Raw genomic sequence first — 20,697 nt, forward strand, 5'->3', positions numbered from 1 at the left:
TGAATATTTGGCTAAGAAATGATCAATAAATGTATCTACTAATTCATTAATCGACTTCTCATATAAGCTTTACAGTAAATATCAATAGAATACATGATGATTGTGACATCTTGTTTTAGCAGGAATCCACAAGTAGCCTATATTTTAAAAAGCATAGTGTTGAATGCATTATATATTTATGAGGATGAGGATTTGTAGGACGGAGAGCAGAATGTAGGCTACCAGATCAACAAGAATGATGGGTTTGTTTCCCCAATGTGAACCAGGGTAAAAAAGAAACAAAAAATCAAACATGACAGAGCCAGCATTGGCGACCAAACCTCCACAGACCTTTGCAGCGGTTAGCATTAACGTTACATCTGCATTTCATGGTTTCTACGGCATGCAACCGCTTCTTCCCATGTTGGCTGCAGTAGCACACGCGGGCCTCTACCGACTACCAAAAGCTACACATAGAAACCGCATTATATCTTTATTCGGACGTACACGTGGGCTAACATAGTGAATTATTTTTGGACACAGAGTCCAAAAGGTAAGGTGGATGGAAAGATGGATAGATGGATGGATGATGTGGCCTCGGATGGTGAAACACACTTAAACGTTAACCGCCATGAACGCTGATGATAAATACATACAAATAAAACGAAGCGACGTAACGTGGGCCTACCTTCCTGGTGCCACAATTCGACAACAATGCATTGTTTTCCTGAGTTGAGACGATGTCTTTTTGTGGGTTTCCTAAACGAGTGGATTTGACATTCTCCTCCTTCTCATCATGATGATGGTGTTTGCGTTTTTCTGTCCCGTCAGTGACGTTCACTTCCTGTCTCCCATCTCAACAGGAGCAGCACGGCAGTAAAACCAAAACTGGCAATCAAACATTATACATGAATAATATATGATTAAATGGACACAAAATGGGAGACGACAATTAAGATAATCGATTAATGTATTGTATTGTTAAGATAGGCTTGCAATTTAGGCTGGTAGTAATTTCCTCCCAAGTAGTAGTCTTGTAGTAGGCTATTTCCTCTACTACAATTTGGAGGGAAATATTCTAATTTTACTCTTAACTCCTTTACATTGATTTGACAGTAGTTAAGATATAGTTAATAATATAAAAATACATATCAACTTGAAAAAAAATGTAGGCCTATTATTAGTCACCAGAAGAATATTAAGTAGCAGCAGTAAAGTGATACACAATATGGCAACACATCTTATAATCCAGGAAGTATATATGATACCAAATGGGCAATTCTTCATAATGAGTAGGTTTTCTTTAGGTAATTGAAGTATATTTTCATGCACATGCTTTTGTACTTCTAACTTAGTAAGACTTTGAATGCATGACTTCACGTTGTATCATTTCAACTTTCATTCAAGTGAAAGATCTGAGTTCCACCTTATATCAAATAGTCATCAAGCTAGAAATGCAAAACAGTTTCACTACGAATTGGAAATTGACACGTTGTAATGACACACTGTCACGCTATTATAAAATGAGTGTTTTGGATCTTGGACTGTTGGTTGCACAAAAACAATTATCTCTGGAAAATTAAATTATATTAAAAAATACATTTGGAATTCAATATAAGATTAAAACTGAAACAACACAGTGGTGAGAACATTTCTTCACCATTTCATTAATCATATGATATCGTCATTTTGCACCTCAGAGACAGCGATGTGTTGCCATGCCAACAAAGGAAAGTGATCTGTTTATTTCAATAGGAAAAGCAGGACAAGTCAAAGGTGATTTTTTCAGAGTTTATTGTCCTTCACCACATAAGAGTATTTCATTTTATCACAAACAAAACAACAGGTGAATTTGACCAATCCACTTTTGCCATTTCCACCAGTTTCTTCTCGTGTTCCTACCCAATAGCACCATCTTTTGACCAGTACGAGTAGTGCCATTTACAAACTAGTTTGAGCAGACTTGAAATTTAAATGCTACAGAGATTAAAATCCAAAATTAATGTTATACATATTCCTCTGTGCCATAGAGCTGCACTGTTATTCAAAAACAACATTAAAAATGCATCAATTTTGACATGTTTCTCCATAATTATAATTTTTTCCCAGCTTCACAGACTTTTCTCTTATAGTCAAGTCTTCTCCAGACTGTGATAGAATCCAGTGTTTCTGCGGTGCTGCTGTATGGGCATATTCCTCCTGGTACTATTAACCTTCTCTAAGTCGATCTCCACTAGCACCAGACCCGGCTTCTCCCCTCCACAGTCGCCTAGCACCTCGCCCCAGGGATCCACCGCCATGGCGTGGCCGTATGACGAGCGCTTCTCATGGTGCTGGCCCGCCTGCGCCGCCGCCAGCACGAAACACTGGTTCTCGATGGCCCGCGCACGAAGCAACACCTATAGGGAATAAATATAAAAGGTTTGTGTTAGCTAGTTTGTATCTAAGCCTGTTGGTTTGATCATTCCGTGTTTTTTAAATTTAATACATATCATTTTTTGTATTAAAGTTTTTTTTTTAATACTGACAGATTTCTTTTGATTACTTATTTATAATAACTTATTAATGCCCTTTGGAATGTTGCTAGTTGGAGTTGTGCTGTAGACAACATGTTTTGTGTTTTATATGCAATGACAATAAAACTATCTATCTATCTATCATCATGAGTTATAATTTATATCCAGTCTGTTGGTGACATCATTGTAAGTCATCCCACCTCCCAGTGAGCAGTTCCTGTTGCTACGGTGAAGGCTGAAGGGTATGTCAGAATCTCTGCCCCGTGCCTTAGCAGAGCCAGGGATAACTCCGGGAACCTCAGGTCATAGCAGATGCCCAGGCCAACCTGTGAAAACAATATGAAATTTGCTCAAAACAGACATAGATCACAAACAGATTTTAATGTAAAAGAACATTTGTGAAGCCCAAAATATATCCAAAACATGCCTGAATATGTGTGGAAAAAAGATTATTGATTAATATCTCATTAAATTGCTGACACCTTGCCGATGGGAGTTTGGACCGGAGACACAAGGGAGGGTCCGGGGATGGTGGAGGCACTTTCTTTAAGGGACACGCCTTTTTCTGGCAGTTCCACATCAAACAAATGGGATTTCCTGTAGACTGAGATGATGTCGCCTGTGTGTGTAGTGAAAATGTGTTAGTCTTAGTGTGTATTTGTGAGTTATAAATGGAATCATCAAGTGGAAAACAGGGACAGTGGGTCTTAAAAACTATTCAATTATCATAATCAAAATGGTTTTGGATTCCTATTTCTGAGTGTTTGCAAGAGAGATTATTCACTTGACTGTACCTTTATCATTAATTATGATGTGACAGTTGTAGATTCGTCTGTCAGTCTCCCACTCGTGTCCTCGTTCGTGAAACCCTCCCAGAGACAGCCACACCTCCAACTTCCTGGAAGAAGGAGGAGTTAAAATACCTTCCAGCATTGTCAGACTGAACAAACATATCTGACAATAAGTTAAAAAAATCTAAAAAAGCCAAAAAGTGGCACCTATGTCAATATTTCATAGTAATAGGAATACAATAAAATAAACTACCTGGCCAGCTGAGTGTATTGTGAGATTGTGTCTCCATTTAAGCTCTCGGACAGTGACAGCGTTTCCTCTCGACTGGACCCGATGTAGTCGAAGCCTTCAGGCAGGAACACCATGCTCGCCCCCCTCTGCTTAGCCTCCTCAACCAGCAGCTTACAGGCGGAGAGGTTTGCCTGTTTGTCTGGCGTGGCTGTCACCTGACACACTGCCGCCACTGGGTGAGGTACAGTCGACATCCTGCATAGAGAAGAGTTTGTTACATTAAAACATATTATAATCAAGTCAAAGTTTATTTATATAGCACATTTAAAAAAAACCTCAGTTGACCTAAGTGCTTAAGGACTACGGGCTCAAAACTATTCAAAATACATTTTGCTATTATTTAAAAATAAAAACACAATAAATAGGAGCATAATAAAATGGCAAGCTCAACTTGTAAATATTATATGCAGAGCACAGAAACTGTATAGTCATATGGTAGATCATTAACTGCACTAGTTATTCTGTTGTGTATTTATTGCATAATATCTTTAAGCTTTGTGTCCATGGTGACATTCCTAGGATATGAGGACGTTTTTTTAATAATACAAATGCAATATCTGAAATTAAAACCATCTAACCTATCTTGTTCCCATTTAAATAACATATTTCACATTTGGTCTTTATCATAAGTTCCCTGTTTGGAGGGCTAGCTGCAGGTGTCAAAACAATACATTTACTTCAGAGTAGTTAACATACCTGTTTTGCAGCTTGATCTGTTGTCTCAAGGCTTGAAGTGAAGCAAAATGCTTTGTAGATGTTCCCAAAATGCACCCGACTGTGAACATTGGTCCCTTTTTAGTCCATGTTAGTAAGACATTTATTTTAGTTCAGTGTGTTCACTCACAGTCGACTGTACTGCAGTAAGGATAAGTCGAGGTTGTGTGATGTTTTTTCTTCTCTGTTCATTATCTAAGGAAATAAACCGACATGAATGTTCAACACCTCCACCTGCTGGAGGGCCTTTGGTAACACCTACTACAATCGTTTTGTGAGATTGACTCTTTTTATTCAGAAAATATAGACCTATAGGCTATAGTAAACAAAGAAAGAAAGAACAAATAATATGAAGGCTACCATGGATTTATGTAAAATTAGAAGAAAATAAATAAAATTAGGCAACATATTCAGAAATTAAGTCTGTTTTAGGGCTTTAGGGTTGTTAAGAGTACTGAAGAGTTTGCAACTTGCAAGCACTTGGCAATTGTTTTTTTAATGGTTTTAATAAAGGTTTTCTATGTTTGCAATTAGTTTTACCAGCTGAATGAAAATACAGTACCGGTAATTTGAATGTTTTCCCACTGTGGTACATTAGAGAAAGGTCTAAACTATTTAAATAATTAATAGATTTGGGAAAGTCTATTTTTCCCTTCTTTTATCTACAATATAAAACACTTTTTTTGTTTTTTTTTGTTTTAATATTTGAAGACAGTAGAGTCAATCTGCATTTCCAAACAGGCACTCGCATGAACCAGCTCTTACTATCCCTCCCGGGGTCCTACACAGCAACACCCTTCCAAGATGGCAGCCAACAGTAGCAGCACGGGCAGCAAGTCCAGCACTAGCGCCGTGGGGAAACCGTCCGGCCCGTCGGCCGAACAGGTAACTGCCCACCTGAACCCATGGGCGCTTCTAGTCCACAAAGGCTCTGCTGTTGTGTGTCAGTCGCGTTGGGTGAAGATAAATACGCAATTCTGGCCCCTAGCTAGCCGAGGCTAACTTTAGCTTCCCCATCGCCATCATTCTGCTTTATCACCACAACCATACAACACGAGTGAATATATTAATATTATTAGCTTATATAGAAAGTTAACCACCTCTTTGCATCTCTAACACACAGTTTAATACAGTGTACGTGCATTTCAATCAATGTAATGCTTCTGATTGGATGGTGTGAACATATTTTGTCCAGTTGAAGAGAAAGTGACAGAGGCTATTTTTATCACTGAAGACCCCAGTCCTATTTCACTTGTGACTAAAGCTATAGCTTTACACTAAGTAACTATACTTTTCTCATCTAAAAGTAATACTACCCCTATGTAAGATCCTGTTATAATAACCCTGCGTTCAAAACGCTACGTTCGTGGCCATCATTGCAAAAAATACTTAATTGCAATTAACTAATTATTTAAATGTAGCTAATTGTTGTCATTGATTTATGATTGAATCATTAGTCTCTTAAAAATCTGAAAAACAAAGTTTCAATACTCACATAGGTAGTGTGTATCTGTAATGTTGCTGACTGTATTTTTGTGGCAGGTGGTGGCAACCTTTCAGAAGATGCGTCAGGAGCAGCGCAGTATGGCTTCTAAAGCTGCAGAGTTGGAGATGGACATCAACGAGCACAGGTCAGACACTGAGGTCCTTTTGGTCTACTCCTTTCATATTTGATCAAGAAAAGAAATTTCCTTTAACAATCTGCCACTGACTTAGACAACAGAGATCTGATTATCTGCATTAGCTTTGATATCTTCAATTCAGTGATATGTCCTAATTCCCTAGTCACAAATACCACGCATTTTGGTCACAGTTACCAGACCATAAATTGATCAGCTGATGGGATTTCAATTTCATACTGTTTTTTAAAATTAATTTATTAAAATTTTTTCCATCCAGCTTAGTAGTTGACACCCTGAAAGACGTGGATCCATCAAGGAAATGCTTTCGTCTAGTAGGAGGAGTGTTGGTGGAGCGGACAGTAAAAGAAGTTCTACCAGCTTTGGAAAACAACAAAGAACAGGTGATGGATGAGAAAAGAAAAAGCTAATTTGCTTGTACATTATGTGTAAATTTCAAACTAGAATTGTAATTGCAAACATGCGACTAGAACAACAAATAAAGGGCCAGATTTGCATCACACTTTCCTATAATAGCTGCATATGTGTATTCACTGATTTTAACAAAAAAGTGTTTTAGACAACATTATTCTCTAGTAACGCTAACCCAAAATGGGAGACAACTTTGTACACATCTTCACCGTGTTTCCTTTTTTTCTCTTCCTCACAGATCTCCAAAATAATCGAGACCATCAACACACAGATGCAGTTGAAAGGACGGGAGCTCACAGAGTACAGAGAACGCTACAACATCCGGTTGGTGGGAGAGGGAGAAGGAGAGGGACAAGGCCAGTCAGCATCGTCCCGGGACAGCGAAGGAGGCGCGTCTAAAAGCGGAGCTGGCGTTCTAGTGTCGTAGTTTGTTACAGTAGAGAGCCACAGTAAAGCCTTTTGATTTCTGCAGTACTGAAAATGAATAGTTGGAGTCACAAAATCTAGGTTAAAAAATTTACATTTCACAAGATAAGATTTGGTTCTGCTAGTCATAACGCACTTGGTGTTGAAGTCCACATAGTTCTCTGTTTACATATGTGAATGCTAGTGTGTGTAAAAAATTAAGGGTGTTTGTCTTACACTTGCCTTTCAGTTATGCAGGCTTTTTTTGTATTTCTTAAAGATTGTGGCATAAATTAAAAAATTTAATTCAAGTCCTGAGTACGGTAATTATTTTAGTCTTATTCTCAGTTACATGAGTGAGTAAATATTTAAAGATTAAATATTTATTTCCTCATGTAAGTGTTGTTGCCGACAAAAAAATTGTTTAAAATGACCAGAGCTTACAAGAGTGCACACGGTTATTCAATTAAAACTGGATCAAGTTGCGTTATCAAGTAAAATAGCTTTTGCAATTTGTAAACTCAAGATTTTGGACTTAAAAATTTGGAAAAATTCAAGCTGATTTCATGGGGTCCAAAGGTTGAGTCACCCTTGCCTTGGCAGTTCAGGTCCTGGAAGGCATTTTGAGAAACCTGTTATGAGCATGAACTAGAGATTAAACTGTAAAAACTGTGCACATGTCAATAAACATCAAAATGAATGTCGGCTATGTCATCTGTTTTATTCAGGACTCAGGTAATTGTATACACACATAAGCCATTTACGGTTACTACGGTTACTAAGGCCCATGCTACGACGTGACCAGTGAGTGACATGTCAGTGCTCCTTCCACCTCACCTGAATAATTAAAAGTCCTGTCATTGAAAACAAAATCAAACTTCTCGTATTCTTTTTGATCTGTGTAAGTGAATTTGTTAACAGTCTAAATTAAGAAAATGCCCCCTGGGACCTGATGTGACTGTCTACATAGCTTATATCGATGTAAAGATTTTTTTTTTTTTTTATGGTTATGAATTAAAGAATGTCACAATTGTGCTTTTTTGTGTGTTGTCTTAAATCTTTGTTACTGTGCGGCAGAAACACCCGCCGTTTACAACCTCCCCACCAGATTTGGAAGACTGTCTGTGGATTGCAAATAACGCAGTGAACTTAAATTAACGTTTACTGATTTCCATTTTGCTACCTCACAGATCAGTCCTTCTCCACTGGTGGATAAAGAAAAAGGTATAATGTCAATTGTATTTATATTGTCCAATATCACATCTTTGCCTCAGTTCGCTTTACAAACACCACTGCATATGGTGCCAAACCCTCTATATTGTATCTTTAATACAACCACAGCGTTTGCTTTCTCTACAAAAAAACTCTATACATAATTTATTATTTATATGAGGCATAATTCACAATCCACAATCATGCTTTCCTGGGGTATTAAGGTGAGGTGAATGAAGAAATCTGTCCTGCTGATTATTTTACATTACTGTAGGTAGAGACCCTTGAGCAAGGCACTATGTCAATAATTCTCCCAATCATGCTAATATTAATTGTTAGTGTAAGCATAATTGACAGTACCTCAGATCTATTTTCATTCATGGGTACATGTGTGTCAATAGGCTTTGCACTTATAGGGAGTGTGACCACATGATTGCAAACTAACAATGTTGCCCTTTTGTTGGTTTCTGTGGAATAACAAAACTTTCATTGGGTTGTCCCACTGTGAATGTATTTCAGCTTACTTTTGTTGTTATTTTTCACAGGCTAAATGCAATATTTATATTAATCCTGATTATTTTTGTACAAAGAAAAATACATTTCGACGAGGATGGGATTCGAACCCACGCGTGCAGAGCACAATGGATTAGCAGTCCATCGCCTTAACCACTCGGCCACCTCGTCCCATGGACTCCTGTATCTATACAAAAACAATTTTATATCATACAAACAATCCCTCCATAAATGAGTTGTTTTTCATTTTGACAACCAAACGATTACGTTTATTGTCACACGTGACCGTTAGCACCAGCTAAGCTAACAGCTAACAGCTAACATTGCCCCGGGACCAGATTGGGGGTCTCCTTTGCTCCTGACATTACGGTAATATACGTATAGACATGCGCCGCTGTCGCAGCCAGCAGCAGCAGTGGAAACAACTGTGTGTTTTGATGGAGATCACTCGTTTTTGTCATTGTATTGATGCTGTTGAGAGCCGTTTGAAAATCTGGGGCAGCGTTGCCACTAACCAGCAAAATATGCAATCGAGAAGTTAAGTATTTCCGTCCGTATTGGCTGCTGTGTTAGCACTGTAGGCTATTAGCTATGCATGTTATGTTAGCTGGGACAGAAATAGCTAGCCGTCAAAGGAACGGGAGCCTGCTCTGGTGCTTGGACCCGCTTTGTGTTCTGTAATTGTCCAGTTTGCAGTTTCTCTGGAATGCATCTCTCAAAGAAATGTTCTGCCTTCAAAGTGGTGCTGAGTGCTCTGCTGATAGTGGCGCTGCTGCAGCTCATTTACCTGTCCTTCTTATCCAAGTTTCACGGTAAGCAGCAGCGTTACCGATACTCCGAGCTCTTTGGAGTCTCCAAGAAAAATGCGCACCCAGAGAAAAACTCTCGCAAGGAACGCCTGAGGTACTCACTGTCTACTGGTGGGATCTTTGACCACAGTGGTCAGTACCGGGTGTACAAAAACTTGATTAAAAGTGATTATACCACTAACAATAAACCAGGATCCGACCCTGGGTCCAATGTCTTGGCTTTGGCCACACACACAACCATTAACAACCTTCACCACCTGGAATCTCTTCTGGAAAGATGGAAAAACCCTCTTTCTGTCGCCATATTCGCACACGGGCAAGATGTCAAGTTTTCCACCGCTCTGGTCTACGCACTCAGCTTCTTCTGCCCACAGATTCAAGCCCTGGTGGACTTCCACCTGGTCTGCCTTTCAGGAGAGATGGCCAGTTTCCCTGAACAGGACCGTGAGCATTTTGCAGGGCTGGAGGACTGTGCTTCTGTGTTTGCCAGACTGGAGACCCACCGGGACAAATACAAGAACTATGCCATCGATGGAAACATCTCCTACCCCAACAACCTTCTCCGTAACGTAGCCCGCGGCGGCACAGAGTCCAACTACGTCCTGGTCATTGACATGGACATGATGCCAAGTGTGGACTTGCACCAGCATTTCCTGTCTATGATTATGAAGCGTGAGGCAGCGAGTGACGAGGTATTTGTCTTGCCCGCCTTTGAGATTCGCCACGCCCGGAAGCTGCCTGGCACCAAGTCAGAGTTGGTTCAGCTCTACCAGGTGGGTGAGGTCCGGCCGTTTTATGAGGAGCTGTGTCCGCGCTGTCAAGCCCCAACTAACTACTCCCGCTGGGTTAACAGCCACGTGAGAGAGACGGGTACCCTGGAAGTGGCCTACACACTCACATGGGTGGACCCCTGGGAGCCTTTCTACATCGGGCCCCGCACTGTGCCCCTCTATGATGAGAACTTCAAGCAATATGGCTTTAACAGAATCAGTCAGGTTTGTAAAATGTTTACCTTTGTAACAGTTTTTTTTTCCTGAGGCACTTTCAGTGTTGCAGATTCATTAACAGACAACTATAGTTGTTAAACAGGGGAAGGTAACTTAATTTAGCAAGGTATGAGTAAAAAACAATATATATTTTTCAATTAGCTAATTTCAATGCCTCTGACACATACGCCATCATCTTGATTACCCCCTTCTAAAACCCATGTCTGCCTTCTCTCACCCTGTCTTTCCATCTCCCCCCAGGCCTGCGAGCTCCATGTGGCCGGATACAGGTTCTCTGTGCTGAGTTCAGCCTTTGTGGTTCATCGAGGCTTCAAGATCCAGGGGGAGTTCCACGCCCGGAAGGACGACGAGAACAAACGCAACCGGGTTCTGTTCCGCAACTTCAAAGAAGGCCTGAAAACCAAATACCCTTCATCTGATCGACGATGCTGAAACAAGATTAGGACTATGGAATAATTGTTTTGCTGAAGGTCAGGCTCTCTTGGCCCAAAAGTATTATCTAATCAAACTCGTAGTTTTTCATTTCAAGACCCTCTGAAAATGAACAGCTGTTTTCTGGGAATTTCTGAGAGCGTTCGTACAATTGCTATATTAAAAATGTTTTTGAGCTTGTCCAGCCACAAAAAATAGACACACAAATGTGACAGAGACAGTCTCTACATATCCACTCAGAGAGATATCAAGTATGTAACATGAAGTTCCTGGTTCTACATTTCATGAAAGCTGATCAAAGATTGCCTTGTTCCTCAAAGTCATGTCACGTTTAAAAACATATTTATATGGCAAAATAAATGGCTGTATGAGAACAAGTCTGTAAATAGTGATGCTAGAGATACATAGATAGAAAAGTACCAGCTTTCTGACTGGCTAATACAAAGATACGGGGCACAATCATCATAATGTAGCAGCCAGGGTAAACATCTAAATTATGTGTCCAGGAAAGTCTTGTCTGGTTTCAGACATATTTTTTATATTTTCAGCTATTCATTAACAATAATAGAGAGAAGATTATCAGGTTAAGGAAGTACTACTTTTCAGTATAATGGGAAACCATCCCTAACTGAGGTCTGTTTTGAAATGTTGTGCCAATCAATGACATGGTTTGACCACCAGATGGCAATAGGCCTTTGAGTGTTGAGTGCAGTGTTGCAACTTATTATATATTTCAGCCTGAAGTGAGCATTAGAAACACTAAAGCAGAACACAGGGATCACACAACATCAGAGCGGTTTGGAGCCGAGGGGTATGTGTATTCACTCGGTGCCAATACTGTTGGCACATTTTAGACATGTTGGGAGCGCTTGTTATAGCCGCAAACTGTATGAAGAAGACATTACTCATAAGAACAACAAAGCACTGAGAAACTTTACATAGAATCAACACTATAATTTTTTCAAGTCTGTGGAAAACTACTGTATTATAACAATGAGGATCTGGCTCTGGTAGTCAGTTAGAGGCTTACAGGTAGGAATGTAGCATAGTGAGTGGGTATAGAGATAAATATTGCATAATATTTCATATTGCATCAAAATCTTAACCACAAAATAGCTAATTAAGGATCTTCTACATTATTCTGTTACCTACTGCTACATACAGTATTAAACCTTGACCACCACTCTTCTCATATCTGTTTAGTGAACATGCATAAGTACTGCAACATATACATAAACAAAATATGTTTTAAGTGTTAAGTTGTTTTGTGGTTGTTGATTTTGGATAGGTTTTAATGGTTTTTATTCCTCACTTGAAGTGTTCATTATATATTTATTGTGAAAATGTTTTCCTTTACTTGGAATAGTTTTTTCTGAAATGACCCCAAGCAGGAAAACTGTAGCACAAAATTATTTTTGGTGCGAATTTAGCAAAAGATTATGTTTGGTGTGGAACGTTTTTCTTATACAACCACTACGAAATTAATTTTATTCTGTATTTTTGACCTTGTTTGATAGTGTGGTGCAGTGCATTATTTTACATGTGTATTTTCCCTTATTCAAAATGCATTTATTGTAAGTATTTATTTTTTTCTTTTGTCTTGACAAAATCTAATGATTTGTATTGATGGAACATTTTATTAAACCTACTGGATGACTTTTATTTGAGACCTTACTGTCACTCATTTTGTAAACACAAAATACGGTCCGTTGTTACAACTACCGAATAACATTCTCAGTCATCAGAAAGCTCTTTCTAGTACTTGGAAATGCATAAATTCAATCAATTCACTGACTTCTCCATAGGGATTTGTAATGATGAAGAAGCTTGAGGGCAAAACGAGCCAAGTATAGCAGCGTATAATGCCTCCTCTAGACATTCCTAACAAACACAATACGGATTTCATTCATTTGAGCTTGAATTGTGTCTCAAGTTTTGTAAGTTCTAGTTATTTAATTTTTTTGTACCGGGGTCATTCATGGTCAGAAGACGACAGTTACATAGTAGAGGTGTATCGTTCACCAAGTACTTGACACAGTTGACGTGAACCTGTGGTGTAACCTGGCTTAGATGGGGGTTTAAAGGCATCACTGCACAAATAGCATGTGAAGGTTGATTAAAGGGTGACACAGGCCAGCATCCAATTAAAAGCTCCTATTTAGTAATTAAGATCTGTATCAAAGTAGACTTCAATGAGCTTAAAGTATGACTCTTTTTTTGATATGATACTGAGGTACTTCCATAATGGCAACAGTAACTGGCTAATATTTCTGAAGAACAATGACTTCCAATTGTATCTAATTTAATGCGACAAAAGGCACTTTTAGAAAGTTGGCGTAGGAAATTTTAAAACCAACATTTGTGTAACATTTAAAGACGCCCAAGTATTGATCGGTGAGGTGGCCATCTGTTAGTAGAGTAGAGCATGTGTGACATTCAGCACTTGACAAGGCAAGTCCAACGCACTGTGGCATTTTGTGGTTAAGCCTTCATTAACGGGCTCAATAATGAACCAGGCACACGAGAGCTAACTAGCACGCAACGTTATGCTCTGTACTTAAATGGCCTTTCATTAGGCATACCTGATCATCATCCACCCAATCAATTATCTGGCACTTTTGCTTTCTGGTCAAATTATCACGCCTTCCTCTTCAAAGATGCGCTCATTTTCTGACTTATAAGCAAGCCTTAACTATACTAAGGTCTTCCACCTGCCTCTTTTGATTAACAAGGAAACCTTTTCTTACATGGTATACAGTATCTCACAAAAGTGAGTACACCCCTCACATTTCTTCACATTTTTCTTAATATCTTTCCATGGGACAACACTGAATAAATGACACTTTGATACAATGTAAAGTAGTCAGTGTACAGCTTGTATAACAGTGTAAATTTACTGTCCCCTCAAAATAACTCGACACACAGCCATTAATGTCTAAACTGCTGGCAACAAAAGTGAGTACACCCCTTAGAAAAAATGTCCAAATTGGGCCCAAAGTGTAAATATTTTGTTTTGCCATCATTATTTTCCAGCACTGCCTTAACCCTCTTGGGCATGTAGTTCACTAGAGCTTCACAGGTTGCAACTGGAACCCTCTTCCACCCATTTATGACAGCATCACAGAGCTGGTGGATATTAAAGACCTTGCGCTCCTCCACCTTCTGTTTGAGGATGCCCCAAAGATGCTCAATAGGGTTTAGGTCTGGAGACATGCTTGGCCAGACCATAACCTTTACCCTCAGCTTTTTTAGCAAGCCACTGGTCGTCTTGGAGGTGTGTTTGGGGTCGTTATCATGTTGCAATACCACCCTGCGGCCCAGTTTACGAAGGTTGAGTGCACGTGGTCAGCGTCGTACACAGACGTTGGCTTTGGAAAATAGACGTATGAGTGCTGCCAGCATTGCTGAAGGGCATGTCAGTGCTCAGACCATACGCCGCACTCTGCATCATACTGGTCTGCATGGCTGTCGTCCCAGAAGAACGCCTATTCTAAAGATGATGCACAAGAAACCCCACAAAAAGTTTGCTGAAGACAAACAGACTACGGACATGGATTACTGCAACCATGTCCTGTGGTCTGATGAGACCAAAATAATTTTTTTTGATTCAGATGGTGTTAAGAGTGTGGAGCGGCAACCAGGTGAGGAGTACAAAGACAAGTGTGTCTTGCCTAGAGTCAAGCATGGTGGTTGGAGTGTCATGGTCTGGGGCTGCATGAGTGCTGCCAGCACTGGGGATCTACAGTTCATTGAATTCTAACATGTACTGTGACATACTGAAGCAGAGCATGATCCTCTCCCTTCATAAACTGGGCCGCAGGGCAGTACTGCAACATGATAACGACCCCAAACACCCCTCCGAACGACCACTGGCTTGCTAAAGAAGCTGAGGGTAAAGGTTATGGACTGGCCAAGCATGTCTCCAGTCTTAAACCCTATTGAGCATCTTTGGGGCATCCTCAAACGGGAGATGGAGGAGCGCAAGGACTCTAATATCCACCAGCTCCTTGATGTCGTCATGAATGGGTAGAAGAGGGTTCCAGTTGCAACCTGTGAAGCTCTAGTGAACTACATGCCCAAGAGGGTTAAGGCAGTGCTGGAAAATAATGATGGCAAAACAAAATATTGACACTTTGGGCCCAATTTGGACATTTTTTCTTAGGGGTGTACTCACTTTTGTTGCCAACAGTTTAGACATTAATGGGTGTGTGTCGAGTTATTTTGAGGGGACAGTAAATTTACACTGTTACACAAGCTGTACACTGACTACTTGACATTGTATCAAAGTGTCATTTACTCAGTGTTGTCGCATGGAAAGATATAATGAAATATTTGAAGAAATGTTAGGGGTGTACTCACTTTTGTGAGATACTGTATGTAGGAATACAAATAATAATTCACTTGCAACATACAACTGTTTAAATACACTGTTCACAAAAGTATACAAGGAATTTGCTGTGGTCAGAGTGTGTACACAATGAACATAGAGAATATAAAGCCACAGAGGAGCAAAGTTCTGTTCGGAACATTAGTTCTAGGTCTGGCTTGTGTTTTCACTGCCAACAGCACCCTTACTTGGTAGGCCGCGGTCAGACCTGACCCATAGACTGTATATAAAGGCCAGGACACACCAGCCCGATAATCGCCGTCGTCAAAAAAAATGGAGTCGGCCGTTTCAGGAAGCTCCAGCTTCCCGTCGCTGCTAAAGAACACACCGAGACGACTGTTTATTTTCCGTACGCTCGCGGGACGTAATGTCTCCACAACAGCAGGCGGCGCTAATCTGTATTGTGGCCCGAAAAAATACGAAAGCCGGAAATGATTGGACATCTCTCTAGAGCATAAACATAGATAGAAATACGTATTTATATTTATGGACCATAAGAGCACAATTTTTAGCAGAGAGTGTCGAGCATGGTGTCGAGCAGTCAACAAGGGTTGATGCATGTGAGTACTCTCAAAACGAAACGAACAAACACATTAAAACGATGGCTAGCTGTTGTTAGCTGTTTGTGCTACCCGCCTCACTTCCGGGCTTCACTGATTCGCTAGCCCTCCACCAATCAAATTGCTCCAAATGAAAGACGGTCGGCCGCCGATTGAACAAGTTCAATCGGCGGCCGACAGGCTCAAAACAAGCCCGACGACCTCTACGTCGGCCGACGTCACGGCACACACCAAACAGATTCGTCTTTTTTTTTGACGACGGCGATTATCGGGCTGGTGTGTCCTGGCCTTAAAAGAGGGTCAGACTTTAAAAGTAAATGGGTTGCGGCAGTTGAGTAACACTTCTGTGACATTGTACCAGCAGGACTCTGTATAGCCCGCTGATTAATTTAATTTAATTTAGAAGAAAAATGCCACACAATAAACGTAAGAGCTGTGAACCTTCCTTTTTCTCTGTACACTCTTCAATCCGAAGTGACTGCACACAGCAATTTATCTTCTAGCGAGGAAATAACGATTTTCTCGACCAATCAATGGACTGGAGTGTGTAGCTCCACCCTTGTGGGACCCTTTCGGACGGTTTGGTACCCAAAAGGAAGGGTGACAAAAATAAGTGTGGTCAGGTTCGCTTATTTTGGTACCCTTTCCCACTTTTGACAATGTACCACAAATTAATGCATGCCGAGCTGCACTGCACCAGACCGCACCCCTCAGAAGACACAAGGCTTAAGTAAAAGGCATCTTAAAAAATATAAATTTAATATCTTCAATAAAATAAAATAAATATGTCACTCATCTACTTAAAAAAGAGGAGCTGCACAATTGTGCAGGGTGAACTGAGTGTTGGTATTCACCTGACAATAAATGTTACTATTTTACAAAGATTTTTCGTCTATCTAAAGTGCTCATTTTCTTCCTGGGTGTTAATATGAGGTGTAGAAAGGTTAGGCGGGGGTGGCTTGTGTGGATCAGGGGAGGCAGATTTGGTGATGTTAAGTGGGGTCTTACATCGACAGCTTTGGGGAGTGGAGGCTTATCTGGGTCAGAGAGCTTTATGACATAAGCAATTAGGGCTGCCCCCTCTCTTGAGTACGCTAGCAGGAGGGAGGCCTCCCACCATCTAGATTAGCCGCCCTGCTAAGGCCAAGACAGCTCTATGGCTTCTGGACGGGACAGGGAACCAGCTGGAGGGCGAGATGAGTAGGAGGAGGTGGGGAGGGGTGTTCTTCGAGAGGGGGGTGTGAGGCCAACGAGAGCAAGGGGTCAAAATATATACGTTTTGGACATACAGGCCCATTCTTGGTCAGTGAAGGGCAGGGAGATGAAGCAGTCAATGACCTATACTGAAATTTACAAATTGTGGGTTCAGAATTAATAGGTTGTGTGTCCCCTGTAGCATGTTTAACAGCACTTTTCAAGAGAACGGATCTATATGGATCTTTACGCCACTCTGTTTAACAACAGTGATTTCTCATAATGAGCCACTTGACTGGAAGGATTTGCAAGTGATTAGGCCGAATGCTTTAGAGAGACGTTGAAGAGATCTTTACAATGATTGAATAAAAGATTTGTTAACTGAAGTGTCTCAAACGGGATTTAGTTTATATTATTTCAGGTGACTACTTTAGAAACAGACTACAATTACACAATGGTGTATTCGCCTCACTAGAGTGGAATGTCAGTGTGTTTCAGCAGCTCTGTAACACTTTTTACATTTGTCCTGCTGACTGTCTTTGGCGTATGTTTGCTCATTAGGTCTCCTTTGTTGTGATATTGCTTTCTTTTTGTATATTTATGCCTATTTTGCTTTGTTTTTGTTACTCTTGAAATTGCACTGCCCTGTAGAGACACTGTTTTATTCTGCACTGCACAGGTTTGCTGCATGGTTAGAATGACAATAAAGTTCTTCTTGACTATGGAAAATGTCTGCAAAAAGTGAGTTGAATTACTTTTTTATGACCATGACAAAGGTTCTAGGAGCCCAAATTAAAACAGACCCCTTTATTGCAATATTTGGAACCCCATCTCAACAACCCCATATCACAGCCTTACAATCAGAAACATTAGCCTTTACTTCCCTTCTGGCAAGACGCCGTATTTTACTTATGTGGAAATCCCCTAATCCCCCATCAATTCAAATCTGGCTCCAAGATATTATGTTTCTTTTTAAATTTGAGAAAATTAAATTAACAGTGAAAGGCTGCACTGACAAATTCACAAAAAAATTGTCTTATTTTATAACTTATTTCAATTCACTATCAACCCTGGCCCAAAACTGAACCCCCCCCCCCCCTTTTTTTCTTTTTTCTTTTCTTTTGACTGTTTATTTGTGTTCCTTGCGCTGTTTGGTCACTGCTTGTTTTGTTTTTTGTTTTGTCTTTTTGTATATAATTTGTATGCATTTTTGTGTGAATGCTTATTTTTTATTTTTTTTTTGTGTGTGAAAAATGAACAAATCCAATAAATAAATGAAAGAAAAAAATAATATAAGAGTGGGTTTTTTTTTTTGTTTTTTTTTTATGTACGTAAAATAAATCAGTTTATATAGGTGGAAACCTTACTTGAGAACTTGACTGAAGTCTGGTGTTGGCTGGCGAGGTAAAAATCTTTATTATTTATTTTATTAATCAGTAAATGGTTTATCCTATTCTTGAATGTCAGTCACTTATTTGTTCTGACCAACAGTCCAAACCAAAACATAATATACTTTATAACACTTTACACTTTATAATGATTAAACAGAGACGAGCAGCTAAAAGTCACATCGAGAAGATTGATGCTGAAAGTTTGGTATTTTTTTTGACAATTTACTTAAATGATTGATTAAATAGTTTTCAGTTATCTGTCATCGACTTAATTTAAGCATAAATAAGGTTCCATTACTCAGTTCTTTTCGTATTAAAAAAAATTACTTTTCAAAGAGGGAGAAATGTAGTTTCATATTTTACTCTGTGGACTGAAGTCCCAGGTAAGAGCTGCTATTATTTTATGGATTGATAAATAAATCGTTTCTTCTAAAAATGTTTCAAAAATAAAAAATAAATAAAAAAAGGCCGTTCCGAATTCCCAAGTGACCAATTTGATATTATCAAATGACTTGTTGTTTCCAATGGCATTTCAAACACTGGTAAGAAAAACTAAAGAAGCTGAATTTATAATGATATTACAGGTTAAAGAAGACCGAACCACTGAATTATTAAATTGACTAATTATATAAACAAAGCAGATTCCTGCCCTTACGGCTTATTTTCTTCCTTCATAACCGTTCTGCTTCACACATGTGACACGTGTGGAGTTACTTGTTAAATAAAGGCAGGTCAACTGGAAACATTGAGAAACAGTCTATCTTGATGAAACGATCACAACAGATTGTCAGCACACACTGAGACCGTCTCTCTCTCTCGGAGACGCAGCCATCCGTTTCACTTAAACAAGTGAGGGCTTAACTGCCATCAATGCCAGCTTTGGGAGAAGTTTACCTGTCTGCTTACTGCAAGAAAAATCCTCTCAAGTGAAGGGCACAAGTATCACTCTGTGTCTAAACCGGGTGCTTTTAGACGTGCAGGCTGCCCGCACTTTAAATGTATCCCGCTAAAGCCAGACTATCCTGCCTCAGGGACAGAAGTAATGAGACGTGACACTGCCTGGGAGAGAGAAAAGGAGGCCTAACAGATAGAGGTAATCCTTCTCACCAAGCTCTTAGCCTCCCACCCCGGCTGTCCCACGCACCCAGCCATGGACTGTAAACATATAGATATAAATATACACAGACACACAGGTGAGTGAGCACTAAAATTCATTATGCATTGCGTAAATATAAACATTGCCATGCTGTGCGGCACAAAGCCATGCACCTTAACATCATAACAGCACAATTCCAGTGGCCGCTGTGGTCATTGTGTCATCGATCGATCGCACTAATGCGAGACCTAATTTATCACAATAAACATAGTAGCAGATGATGGAAGCTATGATACAATTACCCTTTGTTTGCACAACCCACTGGGTTTATGCCAACACTCTATCAACAGTTACAGTGATATCCTGCCTTTCATCTGCTACGATTAACGATTGGATTTTCTTTTCTTTCTCCTTATATTGATTATAAAAAGTAGCACCAAATATTCAAGGTAACTGATTTGACTATAAACAAGCACCAATACCACCAAACGTGGCTGACCACTTCCTCACGGTAAAATATCAAATGTAATACAGGAGATTAAGTGGGATTAATATGGCAGATTACATTTTTAATTGAGCTTTCAACAATTGTATCAAAGTAAAGTAAAAATCAATGTAAGATAGTAGTGAGTGTGGCTGTATTTGTTTTCACTACTTTTTTTGTTTATTTTCCTTCTGTCATGTAGTTGGAGATGGATAAGCATCTAAAACCTGTTGATGTCAATGAGATAATTGGTGATTAATAGCAGAAAATATTAATGTAATTATACTGCAGACTAATTTAACTATTAGTACACAATATTACACTATAGTGACAACCAACACTAGCTGCTCACAGCTCCACACAATTAAAACAATTCCCCTATGATTGTCTTAGTCTTGTATCATTTCCTCTGTTAGCACACAAGGAGAAAATATATTGAAATCTTGTATAGAAACTGTAATAAATAAATAAATAAATAAATAATAATAATAAATAAAAAAAACATTGATTTGCTTTTTGCTTTAACTAACATATTACCAGCATACTTGAGCCAATGGGATAATAAATCCTCAATTTCATTAAAATAATATCAAATAAAGTATTGTTTGATAAAGAACCACCAAAGTGCATTCAAGTAGCTAATGTCCAACAACAAATCAGGAACACGCGACCCCTGACCCGTGCTTCGCAGCCCATGCCCTCATGACCAAAATCAAATGGTACGCCCATGCAGACCCCTATTTTACAATCCCATGTTCCCGCCATCCCATACCATATCCTTTTGAAGACTGATCTTTTCAATGATGTTTGACGGCTGACAGCTATAAGCGGCATTTCTGTTGAGGCCTCGGCAGCGTCACAGAG

The 20,697-nt window shown here is 39.6% G+C and overlaps 4 protein-coding genes across 5 annotated transcripts in view; 2 read left to right on the forward strand and 2 right to left on the reverse strand.

The window, feature by feature from the left end:
* Window positions 1-732, reverse strand: part of clcn3 (chloride channel 3) — a 35,433-nt gene extending 34,701 nt beyond the window's left edge. For both annotated transcript variants that reach the window (XM_080051631.1, XM_080051629.1), the window contains exon 1: window positions 668-732. The gene's annotated coding sequence lies outside the window, so the exon portion shown is untranslated. The remainder of the gene's footprint in view (window positions 1-667) is intronic.
* Window positions 733-1,837: 1,105 nt separating this feature from the next.
* On the reverse strand, window positions 1,838-4,443 carry nit1 (nitrilase 1). The gene is made up of 6 exons (XM_080051627.1): window positions 4,275-4,443; window positions 3,540-3,773; window positions 3,290-3,393; window positions 2,978-3,114; window positions 2,696-2,821; window positions 1,838-2,378 (listed from the first exon to the last, which is right to left on the reverse strand). The coding sequence occupies exons 1-6, from the start codon at window positions 4,361-4,363 to the stop codon at window positions 2,112-2,114; spliced, it is 957 nt and encodes a 318-aa protein (XP_079907753.1). The 5' UTR covers window positions 4,364-4,443; the 3' UTR covers window positions 1,838-2,111.
* A 639-nt stretch (window positions 4,444-5,082) lies between these two features.
* Window positions 5,083-7,783, forward strand: pfdn2 (prefoldin subunit 2). The gene is made up of 4 exons (XM_080052578.1): window positions 5,083-5,177; window positions 5,835-5,923; window positions 6,192-6,315; window positions 6,582-7,783. Exons 1-4 carry the CDS (start codon window positions 5,097-5,099, stop codon window positions 6,768-6,770), a joined length of 483 nt encoding a protein of 160 aa, XP_079908704.1. The 5' UTR covers window positions 5,083-5,096; the 3' UTR covers window positions 6,771-7,783.
* A 1,094-nt stretch (window positions 7,784-8,877) lies between these two features.
* On the forward strand, window positions 8,878-12,269 carry b4gat1 (beta-1,4-glucuronyltransferase 1). Its single transcript, XM_080051706.1, has 2 exons — window positions 8,878-10,277; window positions 10,530-12,269. The coding sequence occupies exons 1-2, from the start codon at window positions 9,180-9,182 to the stop codon at window positions 10,719-10,721; spliced, it is 1,290 nt and encodes a 429-aa protein (XP_079907832.1). The 5' UTR covers window positions 8,878-9,179; the 3' UTR covers window positions 10,722-12,269.
* The last annotated feature ends 8,428 nt before the right edge of the window (window positions 12,270-20,697 follow it).

The sequence above is a fragment of the Ammodytes marinus genome (assembly GCF_949987685.1).
Source record: "Ammodytes marinus genome assembly, chromosome: 23".
In the NCBI taxonomy this organism is placed as follows: Eukaryota; Metazoa; Chordata; class Actinopteri; order Uranoscopiformes; family Ammodytidae; genus Ammodytes; species Ammodytes marinus.